General features: G+C 39.4%; 1 protein-coding gene across 4 annotated transcripts in view; it reads right to left on the reverse strand.

Annotated features, from left to right (window-relative positions):
- Positions 1–7,188: 7,188 nt before the first annotated feature.
- Positions 7,189–13,418, reverse strand: part of LOC105920883 (pituitary adenylate cyclase-activating polypeptide type I receptor) — a 36,602-nt gene continuing 30,372 nt past the window's right edge. For 2 of the 4 annotated variants that reach the window (XM_012856531.3, XM_012856529.3), the window contains 3 exons: positions 12,851–12,980; positions 11,774–11,815; positions 7,189–8,741 (listed from right to left, as the gene is read on the reverse strand). In XM_012856531.3, the coding sequence (XP_012711985.2) occupies positions 8,538–8,741; positions 11,774–11,815; positions 12,851–12,980 (376 nt within the window). In that variant the 3' untranslated portion in view covers positions 7,189–8,537. Of the gene's footprint in view, positions 8,755–11,773; positions 11,816–12,850; positions 12,981–13,418 lie in introns of all 4 variants that reach the window. The other 2 variants (XM_036138351.1, XM_012856527.3) reach the window with 1 other exon arrangement.

The following is a 13,418-nucleotide window of genomic DNA, read 5'->3' on the forward strand; positions in this document are numbered from 1 at the left end:
AGCTTCAGGATGAGTTGTAGGAAACACAGCATCTGATTCAACTAGGCACAAGTCACAAAATTAGGTCCTGCAAATCTGTTTATGCATTTTGTTGAAAGCTTAATGTATCTAAAAGTTGATCTATATGTCATTGATGTGGCTGCTGCGCTGGCTTGTCTTGTAATTGGGGCGAGAAGAACAGAAAATGGCATTTACGAATGTGAACAGGTGTGGATATGAATTAAATTCATACTCATACCCGTTTAAGTTCTGAAGATAATCGTTGTCCTTGTTGATGTTTGCATAACTTTCTACGCCCATGTCATAGTCCACCGTGGATCCTCAGAGCAGTATCCAGCCCAGACATATCCACTTAATACCTTGTGGGGTTACTGGGGGGTGAGGGGTATTAAGTTTACAACTTTTGGAGCAGAGCTGCGAGAAGTTGGTATGTAGTGAGCTGCATTAATGACATAACTGGTCAGCAGTTTCATTCTTCTTGTTACAATTATCACACAACAGCAGACATGTCCTCTCAAACGACGGACATGTGTGGACATGCCTTTCTGTTGCACTGTTTGTCTTTAATCAGAAGAAGATTAATTTGTGGCTTCAGATGCATATTAAAGATTAATTTCTCCTGTAGTATTTGATTATTTTCCATCAGTTGTCATCAAACAAGCAATCAAGATGAATGTGGCTGAAGAATTTAGAGTGTGACGTTTCTGAGTCTGAAAAGAGTTCAGTCCATCCTCCCTCTGCCTGCTCCATCACGCCGCCACACATGTAGGTCCTGGGGGAGAGGGCGTTACTGGAGGTTGCCACTTTCTGGTGACGCCCCTCTCCCCAATTTTATCATGCATCTTAGACACTTTCACTTCAAACATTTTTCACATCGCACACTCATATAGGCCATGGTAGGGGTGGGGGGATGGGGGGAAGACGTCTGGGGGGGGGGGCTTATGTTGTGTGAGCCTCACCTCGGACGGCTCCCTTCACCTCCTCTCCCACTTAGACATTGAGGGTTCTGGGCAGTCGCCCGGAGGGGGTGCGCTGGCAACAGCTTCCTTCCGGAAGGGGGGTGGGCTGTGCCGTGCATCCCCTTCGGCGCTCCCAGTTTTTAAACGCACTTGAGAACAACATGCAACAACACAACATTTGAGCAGGCGTAGGGAGGATCGGGGTCTTCTGCACACCCCCGTTCTCCGATGGCGGCAAGGAGTCTGGGGCCTGGAGGAGGTGCGGGCCACTGTGTCCGGGGTCTTGGCGGGGGGCTGCGGTGTGTAGTCAGCGGCTTGCCAGGTCTGGGGCTGATGCCTCCGCTCCCCCCAGGAGGGGCGGGGGGCAGGGATGGCAAGGGTAAGGTGGGGGAGGGAGGGGGTTTATTAGGTATTTAGGGGGAGGGGGGGGGCTCTGGCCGGGTGGCTCGTGCGGGTCGTGTTGGCCCGCCCTCTTGGGGGGGCCCGGTCCGGGGGGCGTCTGGTCCGGGGCCGGGGGTCGGGCACAAGCAGTCGTATAGTCGATTTGGGGTGACCCCCCCCCCCCTCTGGTCAGTGTTGGATGTGAGTGTTATGTGGGAATGTGTGTACAGCGTCTTTTTCTTTTTTTTTTTCTCTGTGTGTGGTGAGTAGGGCACAAGGGAGGGATGGTGTGAATGAGTTTTCCATTTTTTTTTTTTCCCAGGTATGGGTGTGGTCCGCTCCCTCTCCCAAGAACATCTCAAGTCTCCGCTAGGTGTGGAGCCCATCCCCCCACGTCCTGCCCTCCTCCACTTCGTTGGCGGGCGCCTTGGCCCTCTGGCGCATTGGTTGGCTTCGGGTTTGGGGCGGGTTCCCGGGCGTGCGCCGGCCCACTCCCGGCGGCCTCTTCGCGGGGCCTGGCCCCCCGGGGGGCGGCCGGGGCCCCCGTCGTGGGGGCGGGGCGCCCCTGGGGCCTCTGGCCCTCAGGGCCCATGGCCGGGACCACTTCAGCGGGGCTAGCTGCCGGCGGAGCCCACGGGCTCGTCCCCGCGGCTCTTGAGGGCGTCGGCATTGCGGTGGCTGGGGGATTTCCTCGGGGTCGTCTCTGCTCCTTCCTTGGGGGGGGGGGGGGGGGTTGCAGATATCCTGTGTCGGCCCCTCCTGGGCGACCTGCTTTAGGGACCCCTTTGGGAGTCTGGGGTTACGGGTCCCCTGACGCCTGCCTCTGTGCTCGGGGAAGGTGGGTCTTCGGTTCTCCACAATCACTATCAAGCTATTTCTGGATAATCTTCACCTAAACTAGTGGACTCTCACATCTCCCACAGGTGCTGGGTCCCAGGTATTAAGTGTTCACTTATATACAGTAATCTTATAATTTATTTATTTATTTATGTTCTTTCACTTTCTTTTTTCAAATATCACATTACACATGTCAGCTTACATAATATATATGATTTAGCAATGGCATCTAGGTGTTATTCGAGTGTATCTGTTGCTTTATGTCTGTTGGTTGTGCTGTTCTTTTTGTGTCTCTTTCCAGGTGATGGAGCAGACAAAGAAGGTTTTATCATTCTCTCCCTTTTATCTCCTCTTTCTTTCACCTCTACTTTTTTTTTCTTTTCTTTCACTTTTTGTTCTTCCTTTACTCTCCCATTGTCATGTCCATATAATTTGAAATTCTCCTAGCAGGAATCATAATAAAGCTATTTACAAGCATAAATCAAGTGGAGCACTATGGCGAAAGCTGTTCGCTCCACTTGTAAAAGCAAAATCTGTCGAGCTCTATCTGGCATTGAGACATCAATTCCTATTGCCATATTGCTAGACAGGACACTGGGGGGAAAAAAAAGAAAAAAAAAGAGTTCAGTCTTTGGAAAGTACAACAACATACCACATATTTATTTTGCAGTTAGTTAACACGAGTAGACGTGGATGTTGGACATCAGTAACACTTATACGTGACTCAATATTACAGGTTAAACACAAGTTGGATGAAAGTTTATACATCGTTTTTTCCAACATCTAAGTTCATAGTATTCTTTTGAATGTTTGTCATTACGTTTACATGCATACAGATTCCATTCTCTCCAATTTTTCAGTCATTCACATACACTCTTAAAACCGGACCATAAACAACTTTACAAAAACACTGTCACAAACATTGTACATTTTAGTCAAGTAGTCCACCGGTATGGCAAAAAATATACACTATTTATGATAGAGAAAAGACATCATTTGTACACCAGAGCAAATAGACAGCAGGGAACATCTAAGAGCAGCTGAGAAGCAATAACTCTACATTCAAAAATTCATTGACAATCAGTAAAACTTACACACACTTGATTTGACCAAACTGGCTCCATAAGCCACAAGAGTTGAAGAAATGGCATGTTAACACAGAGGTGCATCACAGAATACAGTTCAAACAGGAGTTTTTGCAATCACAGTCATTTATATATTGTTAGTGAGAATCCGGTGGTAGTCTGTTACTTAAGCTGCAAGTGGCAGAAAAGTGAAATCAGTGTTAAGCTACCAGCTACATTAAAACAAATGGCTTACTTGGTAAGAGACTAGCTTTTTAAAGGAGATGACTGGCTGATATGCCGATTTGTAGCCTTAACACTCAGGCTTTTGAAAATACTTTATGTTATACAAAAGTCAAGTTCTTTGTTTGAGTCAGAATGGGTAGCATTTATGTTGACTCTAACTGTACTGATATAAATCAAGCTATTCATGACATTCTAAGTGAAAATTTTATAAAAACTGTAAAGGGTCCCCAAATTGCTTCATATGCAATCATATCTACAATGTAATGACAAGTATAACTAAAGCTATGCTACCTATGTTCTAGTCTAGCTATGGCTACAGTAAACTAGACTAGGCTTGTTTAGCTAGTAGGCCTATAGCTAAAAGCTGCTCCTATAGTCTATCAAGTATAACTCCTGTAGCAATTGCTATGCTATTAGACATTGACATTCTAGCTAATTTAGCTTTAGTAGCTAGGATGTGGTTAAAGCTTTTAGCTATAGTAGTTTTACTAGTAATACCAGCTAGACTAGAGATTTCTAATTCTTGTTTATGCATTTGAATGTTGAGACTGATGGGTTGCACAAACCATGAGTCGTCACTACCTCCCTATTGCCCCTGTGCTAGTCAGCTGGTGTGGGGCTGACTGCCTCATTTTGTGAGTTAGGGGTGTAACAGAATGGTGCTGATCTCAACTTCCCTCTCAATGTCATTTTGTTTTCACAAAACACATGAAGATGGAGGCTTTTAAAGTTTAATGGGGAGATGATTGTGTTCCACATGTGTTTCTTTTTGGATAAATCAACACTGAGTTTTCCAACCATTATCTAACCTACTCGTGTCTACCTATTTAAAGGTGCATAGCCACGTTATTTGACTATTTTTTATTTAAATGTCAGTAGCTCACTCTGGTTGCATACACGTTTTTATGAAAGATTATCATGTCCTGCAGGCATATTAGTTGTTTTGTTTATGCTCAATTTGTTCGTAAATAAAGCCTTTTGTGTTTCTTTATAATAACAACGGAGGTACGTACTGCACATGCACAGCAGGGGATAAAACAAGGAAGCAGCTAACAGCTGTTAGCATCTTCCAGCAAAACAATGAAGAATGATCCAAGAGCTAATGACAAAAATGCAAAAAAATAAAAACTGATTCCAAAAGGGAAAAGCCTGGAATGTCGCTGGGAATACAGAATGAACGTTGGTGTTCACTGAAGCGGACGCTAAACCTGCTGATTGCTCAGACGTGACCACAGAGTTGATTGACGTGAGTCAATTTTCTGATATGAGGCTCTTAAATTTGCTGTACAACGTTGTATTTAATTAGTAATGGTTGGTCTTTGATCATGCTGAGCATTGCAAAGGGTCAGGCTTGGTCTGGCATCATTTAATACTGTTTTATTATTTAAGCAAACTGGCATTGTGATAGTTCTGCGATACTGCCAGTAGATGGCGCCATGTCTGTTTATATCTGCTCATCGCGCCTATTGTGGGGCTATATTTAGCCTCAAAAAGGACCATCAAAACACTATCAGGATAGACGTTTGGTGTATATAATTTTAGATTATCATGATCAAATTGTTTTTGGTCTTTTTTAAAATGTGTAACGTGGCTATGTACCTTTAACAATTAAAACTAAGTTAGTAAGCTCATTTAACTCAGTACAGAAAATTAATACATTTGTTTACCTTTTTCAAGGTGGCTGCCAACTAATTCTAACGGAATGTCGTTACAGTAAGTTCTGTTAAAGACAAAATGTCCCCTAATTGTTGTCTATTGATTTAGAGACTGAGATATCTTGTACCTGTGGCTCAAGTATATTTTGAGGCAATCTAAATGCAAAATGAATGTGGATGATTTTAAGCAAAGTTAGGATTAGCCTTTGTAGTGCTCATTTTTAATGTAGTTCTAATGGATGTACATGTTTAATTAGCACAGATTAAGTTCACATGGCTTGTCTGGCAATTAATCAAACAGGAAATTAGGAATAATATAATTGAAGATACAAATATGGTAATTATCCTAAGATTCCCTCTTTCTGCTCATATTTGTCCTGTAAATTCACAATACAGAGCCTAATATTTAAACAAATAAAAGGCTTCCTCCTTTGCTCTCTCTCTCGCTTTTCTATTACAAAGTTCTGCTTCCATCTAGTGGTACACAAATGCACAGCACAGATATGGTCATGTGAGGACTTTTCAGCTCTTCTCTTTTTTTTTTTTTTACAGACAGTAACAGCATTAAAACATGGTCGTTTCTTTCTGAGAGTCAGACTCAGAATGCTGGTGACAGAAACATATAAGCAGCAGAGTGGCTTTTAATCACACCCTCATACACAACTGTTGCAGTGGTCAAATTCGTCCTCTTTATATACTTTGATCTCCATACAGAATCGTGCCCTGAATAAAACCATCATTCAAAAGCAGATGCAATTCTGCCTTCATGCTTTTCATGAAGCCATTTTAGACCCAATTTGTCACGATGTAGTCAGAAGTAATATACTAGGGAACACTATCTTTATGGCACTTTGACCAAGTCTGCAGCAGTTAGTGTATCAAAATCGGACATCTACGTTTCAGACAAAAGAAATCGTATCCTATACAAGTCGTTATGTTACATTGCACATGATCATTGGAAAATAAATATACATCCATATCTGTTCAACAGTATCATAAATTATAATTTAAAGATACGACAATCTTACAATACACTTGTATGAGCAAACTAATAAACATCGAAATTAAAATTATGATAGAAAACTCCTCCTATATACATCCTTTCACATTTTAATGGAACACTGTTCTCATGTTTTTTTTAGCTGGTTTGACCCCCCCCAAAATAAATAACATAGAGCGACACTCAAATGAGATTGTCAGTAGCGGGTAAATTAAAGCCTTTGTTGATCAATGCTAACAGCAATGTTTCTACTTTGAAGCCATTCATGTGTTCGGTAATGAAGTACCCATCTAGAATTTATAGTTGGTGCAATACAAACACCTCAGTTAAACTTGTCAAAGATGATAAACTGTATCCTCATTTGATAAAGAAAAAAGGCTAAACTCTCACAATAAATTGCAAATCATTCAATTACAAAAGAGACGTATTGTGAGAAAGCATGCTACCCACAATAAGACACATTATATTATATTTGCTTTGCAGAAAGTGACTCCATTAAACCATGTGTTTACTGATATTTAAAGTGATAGCTATTTGTATGAGTAGGCACTTTGGAATATGAGGTGTCTAATCAAATTGCAAAAAGGAGCTGTTTAAAGATGGCACAATGGGCTGAAGCTCAATAGATGTGCACAGTGTGAGCATTACCACCCATAGCAAAATACAGCACGTATGAAACCATGCCTAGGTGAATAACGTTTGGGAAAAACATTGGCACAGATTGTTCGGGTTCACAGACGGCAAATGTTGCGCTCGTTGAAAGTTGTGATGAGGAAAACCAGCTCAGCAGCACAATGGCCCCCTTTGCCCCCTCTGCAACTTTGTACCTATGCAGTAGCTTTTTCTCCCTTCCTTTTGGTATTATTAAAAAAAAATAAAAACGTTTCATTGCCATGTACTTCGAAAAATCGAGCATCAGTTTATTTTGTATTCTTATGAATTATTCAGATAAACGGTTATACAATGCTCAAATCTCACAGATAATTTAAGTCAACTGCATAGTTATTGCCTGAAGACATCGTATTTCACTCCATTCCCATTTTTTGTTGGTTCTAATCCCTGTTTGGCCTAGTTAACTCCACCAAATATGAATTATCATGAGCACTGATAAAACCAAAATAACCTTGAGTGACATCCTGTTGGTACTTATTAGTTATTGGAGTCCTATAATCACATTTCCTTAGAGTGGATGATGAGCAGATTATAAAAAAAGTTACTTTAAATCATCAACTCTCCAAGTAGGAAGCATCCCCCATGGCAGGTGCGAAACGACGCATGGCTAGTACACAACGCCCTGCAGCAGACGGCACAATTTCGCACCTGAAAAAGTCGAGTAAGAAACGAGCTGAACTGCAAAAGTACAAAATGTCAAACGGGATGATATGACCAGTTTTATCTTGTAGCTGTATGTACTGGAAGTTGAACGTTTAAAAAGATGCTGCATTTTACGGGGGGAAAAAAGTTGGCAATTACTGCTCTGTAGTTATTCTCCCAGCTTTGACGTTACGTGTTTACCTTTCTTGTTTCCTATAAAGGAAAGCACCAGACTAGAGAGAGCATGAAGCACTGGGTCCCCTGCATACGTGATGGACTCTACAGATTTGGGCTCCAGTTCCTTTTGTTTGAAAAGGTCCTTACAATATGCTGTTATGTAAAGAGATCTAATCTAGACACTAAAAGTAACTATTTACATAACCTATGAGTTTGATATATATATATATATATATATATATATATATATATTCAAAATGAGTGTATTTTGACATACTTTGTACTTACGGCTGATTTAAGAAACATGTTTTAATTCAAAGATGAAACATTTACATATAAACGTTGAGCGTTTTGTACAAGCAAGGCGAGCTTTTGGTTGTTTTGTTTTGTTTCAACTTTGGACTGTAGTGATATCCGGTCAGGCGAACTGTATGGCACTTCGAAGCACATTTAGTTTATGCAAACAGATCAAACATGACCCCCCAAACATTTAACAATAAAGCGTCACCTTTCTGAAACGATTCACAAAATTAGTGTCTTTCTTATGGCACAGTCTTCATTTGTTTACATTTCTGAGAAGCTTTTGCTTGTAGGGAATTGAAATCGAATTTGATTGAAAATGATAAGGTGCTGCGATAATTAGAAAATAATTTACCACCGCAATTCTCTGCTAAATAAATATTTCTATCTTAATTAGAAAAGAATTTCCACCTCAGTTCTCTGCTAAATAAATATTTCTATTTTATTGTAGTATACCCAAATAAAACTGAACATGTTTAGTAAAATGCTTTTCCTTTTTATAAAGTAGAAAATATAAGAATTGCAAGGGGCCACTTTGGTCTGCTCTGGTTGGTCTGATGAAAGTGTAAGGGCACCTTGAAGTCGACTCTGGACGATCAGACGCTCAGGTCGGCAGGCTGATGTTGGCGTTCTCCGCCAACGGGCTGGACATGCGTATCTGCGAGCTGCTCTTGCTGAGGATCGACAGCTGAGTCCCGCCGTTCACCCCACTGCTGGCCAACGAAGGGTGCCTCTGCTGCTTCAGATCCACAGCAAAGTACCGGTTCACCGTCCAGCTGCGCCATTTCCTCTTGATCTCTGACTGCACCTTCAGGGAGAAACTTCACAAGGTCATTTTTTAATGTACTTTAAGCTGTGCCAGCTCCATCAAACGTACACTACACTTTCTGCTTGTGGGGAAGTGCTGATGGTAAAATAAGACCTCAAAATCTGTGTCAAAGGTCAGTGTTTAGGTTTCACCACAGCTTTTTATTTATGTTTTATGGGTATAACACAGCACGTAAATAATGGCTTCAATCGATTGATTTTTGTTTATTTGCTGGCAGCTGCCACCATTGCAACAAGGACCTTTAAAGGACATCCTGCTGATAAATATATGTTAAATTGACTTTTACACTAACAATGATTTTGTTAATGAATTAAAAAAGATGCTGAAATAATATGTATAAAGATTTAGAGAACTGTTGCATTAAAATCCCCTTTTGCTTATCTGTAAATCAAGCAACATTTCAAAAGGCGTTCTAAAAGTATTTATTTGCTTCTCTTTAAACCTTGGCTGTTTATCCCCTCATTATAAGTCCAGCATTTGGCTGCACTGTTGCCAGATCTTGCGAGAGAAACAAGCGACCACCTCTATGAAAGCAAGCCCAAAAGAAGCGCAAATATAGCAAACCAACACACTGTAATAGCGGCCATTTCTATATTGTGTAAATATATGTATACAGTGCTGTATTTATACCTAGCACGGCTTTTTTTGGTCACAAAATTGTTGCCAGTGAGGGTTGGTAGGGGTGGCGGTTTGCGTTTATGTGTACGCACATGAATATTTTTAGCCAGCTCACGCTCTCTGTATGACAGAAGCGTGACCAGGCCTCTTTATAGCCCTTGTTTATAGTTGCTTATTTTATAGTAAGCAACGTCATGGTCAAAAACAAGCCCAAAAACACACAATCCACAGAATTTATAAACGACTTCAGAAAAAACTATCTGAAAGTTGATTATTATAAGCGGACTTGGCAGCACTGTCTGACTGTTTCAATATTATTGTTGTTTTTTGTTTTTTTGCTTTTCAGGATCGAACACCAGATTAGAAATTTCCTGTTGTTCCCTGGATCTCAAGGAATGTTAAAACACTGTGTCACAAAAATGGAAAAACCTCATTTGAGTTTATAAGCAAACAACCCTAATATGCTCTTACATTACATTAGTTCATTGTTTTTTTTTTATCCTCTCCTTATCTTCTTCCCTCCCCCTATTCATTACGTAATAAAATATGGGGGCTTCTCTTTGACAGCATCACAAACATATCCATTATTTGAAATTAAGCTTGAAAAGCTAACAACTTTCTAAGATCTTCCATCAGCGGTGCCTATATGTGCGTTCTGGAGGTGTGTGCACTTCCTCGGAGCTGGGAGCTCCACTCCATGTGAGAGCATTGTCTACTGATCTCTATATGCAAAGGACCTGACAAAGGCATGGACTTTCTTTGCACTCGTGTTTTTCAAGGATGCAGATTGTTCCAACCAAGGTGCCAAAAACCTTACAAAGAAATAGGCTCTTGTACTATTCTGAGTCCAGTGTGTGGGTGTGCTTTGGGCGAAAACTTTGAATTTGATCAGTGGAGCCACTCTTTCTTGCACATTTTTCATAGTCTAGGCATGCACAACAGTTTTTATTTTTTTTGTCATGGCACAAAAATATTATTCCAGTTTAGAGGGAGACATTAGGTCGTTTATATATATTTTTTCAGGCCTAGAACGGTTGTTGAATTAAACAAATGGACCCGTATTGTATCTACAGGCTGCTTAGCAAAGTATGTCACAAGCTTTTTGAGGGGGAGACCAAAATGCAGGTAGACATGGAAGTAGGTTGCAGGTTAACCTTTAGTGAACTCCAGTAAGCACAAGGTAAGAAATACAGCATGTAATAAAAAAGAAAACAAACAAAAAAACAAAAAAAACCAAAAAAAAAACCAGAAGATACATGATGTAAAAAAAAAAAATCACTGTGAGAAAACTGGGACACACGATCACTGACAGAGGAGAGGAGTACTGTACTGAGTGGATATGGGAAACAGATGTGGGGAGTTAAAAGATATAACTACCAAGGAAAAGGCTTAATAAGTAGCAGAATAAAAAAAGTACACAAGAACAAACAAAGCAAGAGTTTACAAAAGTAAAAAAAGTTTGAAAATCTGGCAAAAAATAATAACAGAACAAATGGCATTTGTTCTTTACACATGTTATCAACTTGTCAGAAAGAAATAATTTGTTTTCATTTGTTTCAATGAAGCAGCTGAAAATACCACAAAAATCACTCTTAAAGACAAACATTGAATAGTATTTGAGCCCCAACAGGGTGATTAGCGAGGAACTAGTTAATAAAAAACAGATTTTGGTCCCTGACTTCAAATGACATGGTTTTCACATTTTATCCAATACCCTTTCTTTTAATCTTCACTTTTTCTTTTCTTTTTTATTGCAGACTGGGCTGAAAGTCAGTAAAAGCAGCCAAAGTCTCAGGGGAAAGCTGTGGAGACTTTCAGAAAGCCTAAATAGTTATTGATCAAAGTCACTTTATGAGATTACATGAATGTCTGACTCTTTGGAAGCAGAGTATAAAGACATTTTGGCTGGTTTGAAGCTTTTGTATGCCTAAAGAGTGAAAACCTTTTAATGAAAATTAGAAGCAACCCAATGCTTAAAATGTTTTTTTACATAATTTGTTTTGACTAAACTATACATGTATATGCAACAAGTACAGCGCATAGGTTTAGGTTTAAAAGAGAGAGATGCTCTAGCACTTATAGTATGCTGCAAATTAGTAAGAATGGTTGTCAAAAGGTATTGGATTGCTACAAATTTACAGACGGAGAAAACGTAACCTTATTTTTTTTTTAGATCATATTTTGTAGACACATATACTTGTCTTAGTTACTGTTTGTAAACACAAAAACCTGTAAAAATATATATATTTAATTTAAGTCATAAAAGAAAACCTATTTGCATTTAGCTCTGTTGACATACACCACGAGAGGGGTTAAAGGCACAGAGGTTTTTGTGTCAAAAATAAATTAAGAAAATTACAAAATGAATTAAGAAAGAAGGAATAATATCTTACCTCTCCATTGAGGAAGCAGTAGAGAACAGCTACCACAAAGCCCTGAGGAAAGATGAGCAAATAACAAATCACAATAACATAGTGATGCATGCATATGTGTCTTAGAGAAGAGAAAATGTTGAGAAGACAGAACAATAAAAGCCAAGTCTGAGTAAAACAGGTAAACTGGAATTTAGGAAGTTATCATAAGGAGACCCATTGATGTGCATATAACGTATGTATTAGTTTAAGAAATAATGGAAAGGAATCAGCTCTTAAAATTACATTTATTCACCACCGAAAAAAACTCGTTAGATAGGGCTGAGCAATAATCTAAATAATTGTTCAATTTTGATTTTTGATTATATGCTGACTTTTGTTTTAATGGTGACAAGAACAATAGTTAACAAATGATTACTTTGACATTCTATTCGTCACATCTTGCCATTTATTGTGATTTGCTTTTAAAGATATTATTTTGTTTAAGTGCACCAAATTGCCTACTTTATTTGTGTACATTTGTAATATAAAGTATTATATAAATAAATATTTATAAAGAAAAAAAATATATTTTAAAATGAATTAAAATCCTGACAGGGAAGCTTCTCTGTGACATAACAATGTGGATTGAGCTTTATTCTGAGTTTTCTGTTCAAGTTCTTCGCCTTCCCTCTCCGGAAAAAATAAGCCAATCAGAAATTCTTTCCTGCGGTTGCTTGGCAGAGTAGGTCTACAGAGTAGGCTCGCCACTGCAGTTCACAGTTCAGTTCAAGTGCAACAAATTTATTGTTTTTCAAAATTTGGTTAATAATTGTTTTAAATAAGAGTGATTTCATAATTGACCAAAACAGTATAATGGTCCGTCAAATGTGGCCTTTAGGGATAAAAAGGTATTTTTTGGGAGGGTCTTCTGCAAATATGTTTTATTAAAACCATAAAAAAGAATGCCAGTAACATGGGTTGTCTGACATGCTGTAGAAACCATGATTTCTGTAAATTATAGTTAACAACTGTTCAGCAGGAGCCACTGGATTATGAATGGCATTCGTACTTTGTCTGCATATGTCTGGAACCTGAACCTTGAGGGTGAAAACGAACCTGGAAGGATCCAAGGCCCAGCTCAAAGACCAGCCTCTCCCTCTTGCTGACATCCTCAGGCGAGAAGGCGAAGACGGTGTAGTGAATACCAAACAGCGGGATGAGAAGGAGAGTAGAGCGTGCCAGACGGCTGAACACACACACACAAAACAAATACTTTTATTTGGGTTTGCCGACATGCACGAGACAAAAAAAAAAAAAGGAAAACTTTCAAGATTTCAGGTTTCAACGTTAATTAATTGCTGGTGCTCAGACTCAAGTGAGATGCAAAAGTTGTGCTACTGATGCAGTGATGCACTGTGCCATGCCACAAATTAAAGCCACAAATTTCTCTTAATTTCACATAATCCAGACCATATTAATATTTTTCTTATTGTCAACAAATCATGTAAAGAAAACAGGTTTAAACTTAGATTTTATTTATAAGGTATAGATCAGTGAACCATACTGTTGCCCTAAGGCTTTGTGTGTTGTATTTTAATCATTGTCTAATAAATGCTAATAAATAACACTCAGCAAATACACCATTTTGGTCTTGGTTAAATAGTATTATAGTCATTACATTGAT

This window comes from Fundulus heteroclitus, chromosome 6 (assembly GCF_011125445.2).
Source record: "Fundulus heteroclitus isolate FHET01 chromosome 6, MU-UCD_Fhet_4.1, whole genome shotgun sequence".
NCBI lineage: Eukaryota > Metazoa > Chordata > Actinopteri > Cyprinodontiformes > Fundulidae > Fundulus > Fundulus heteroclitus.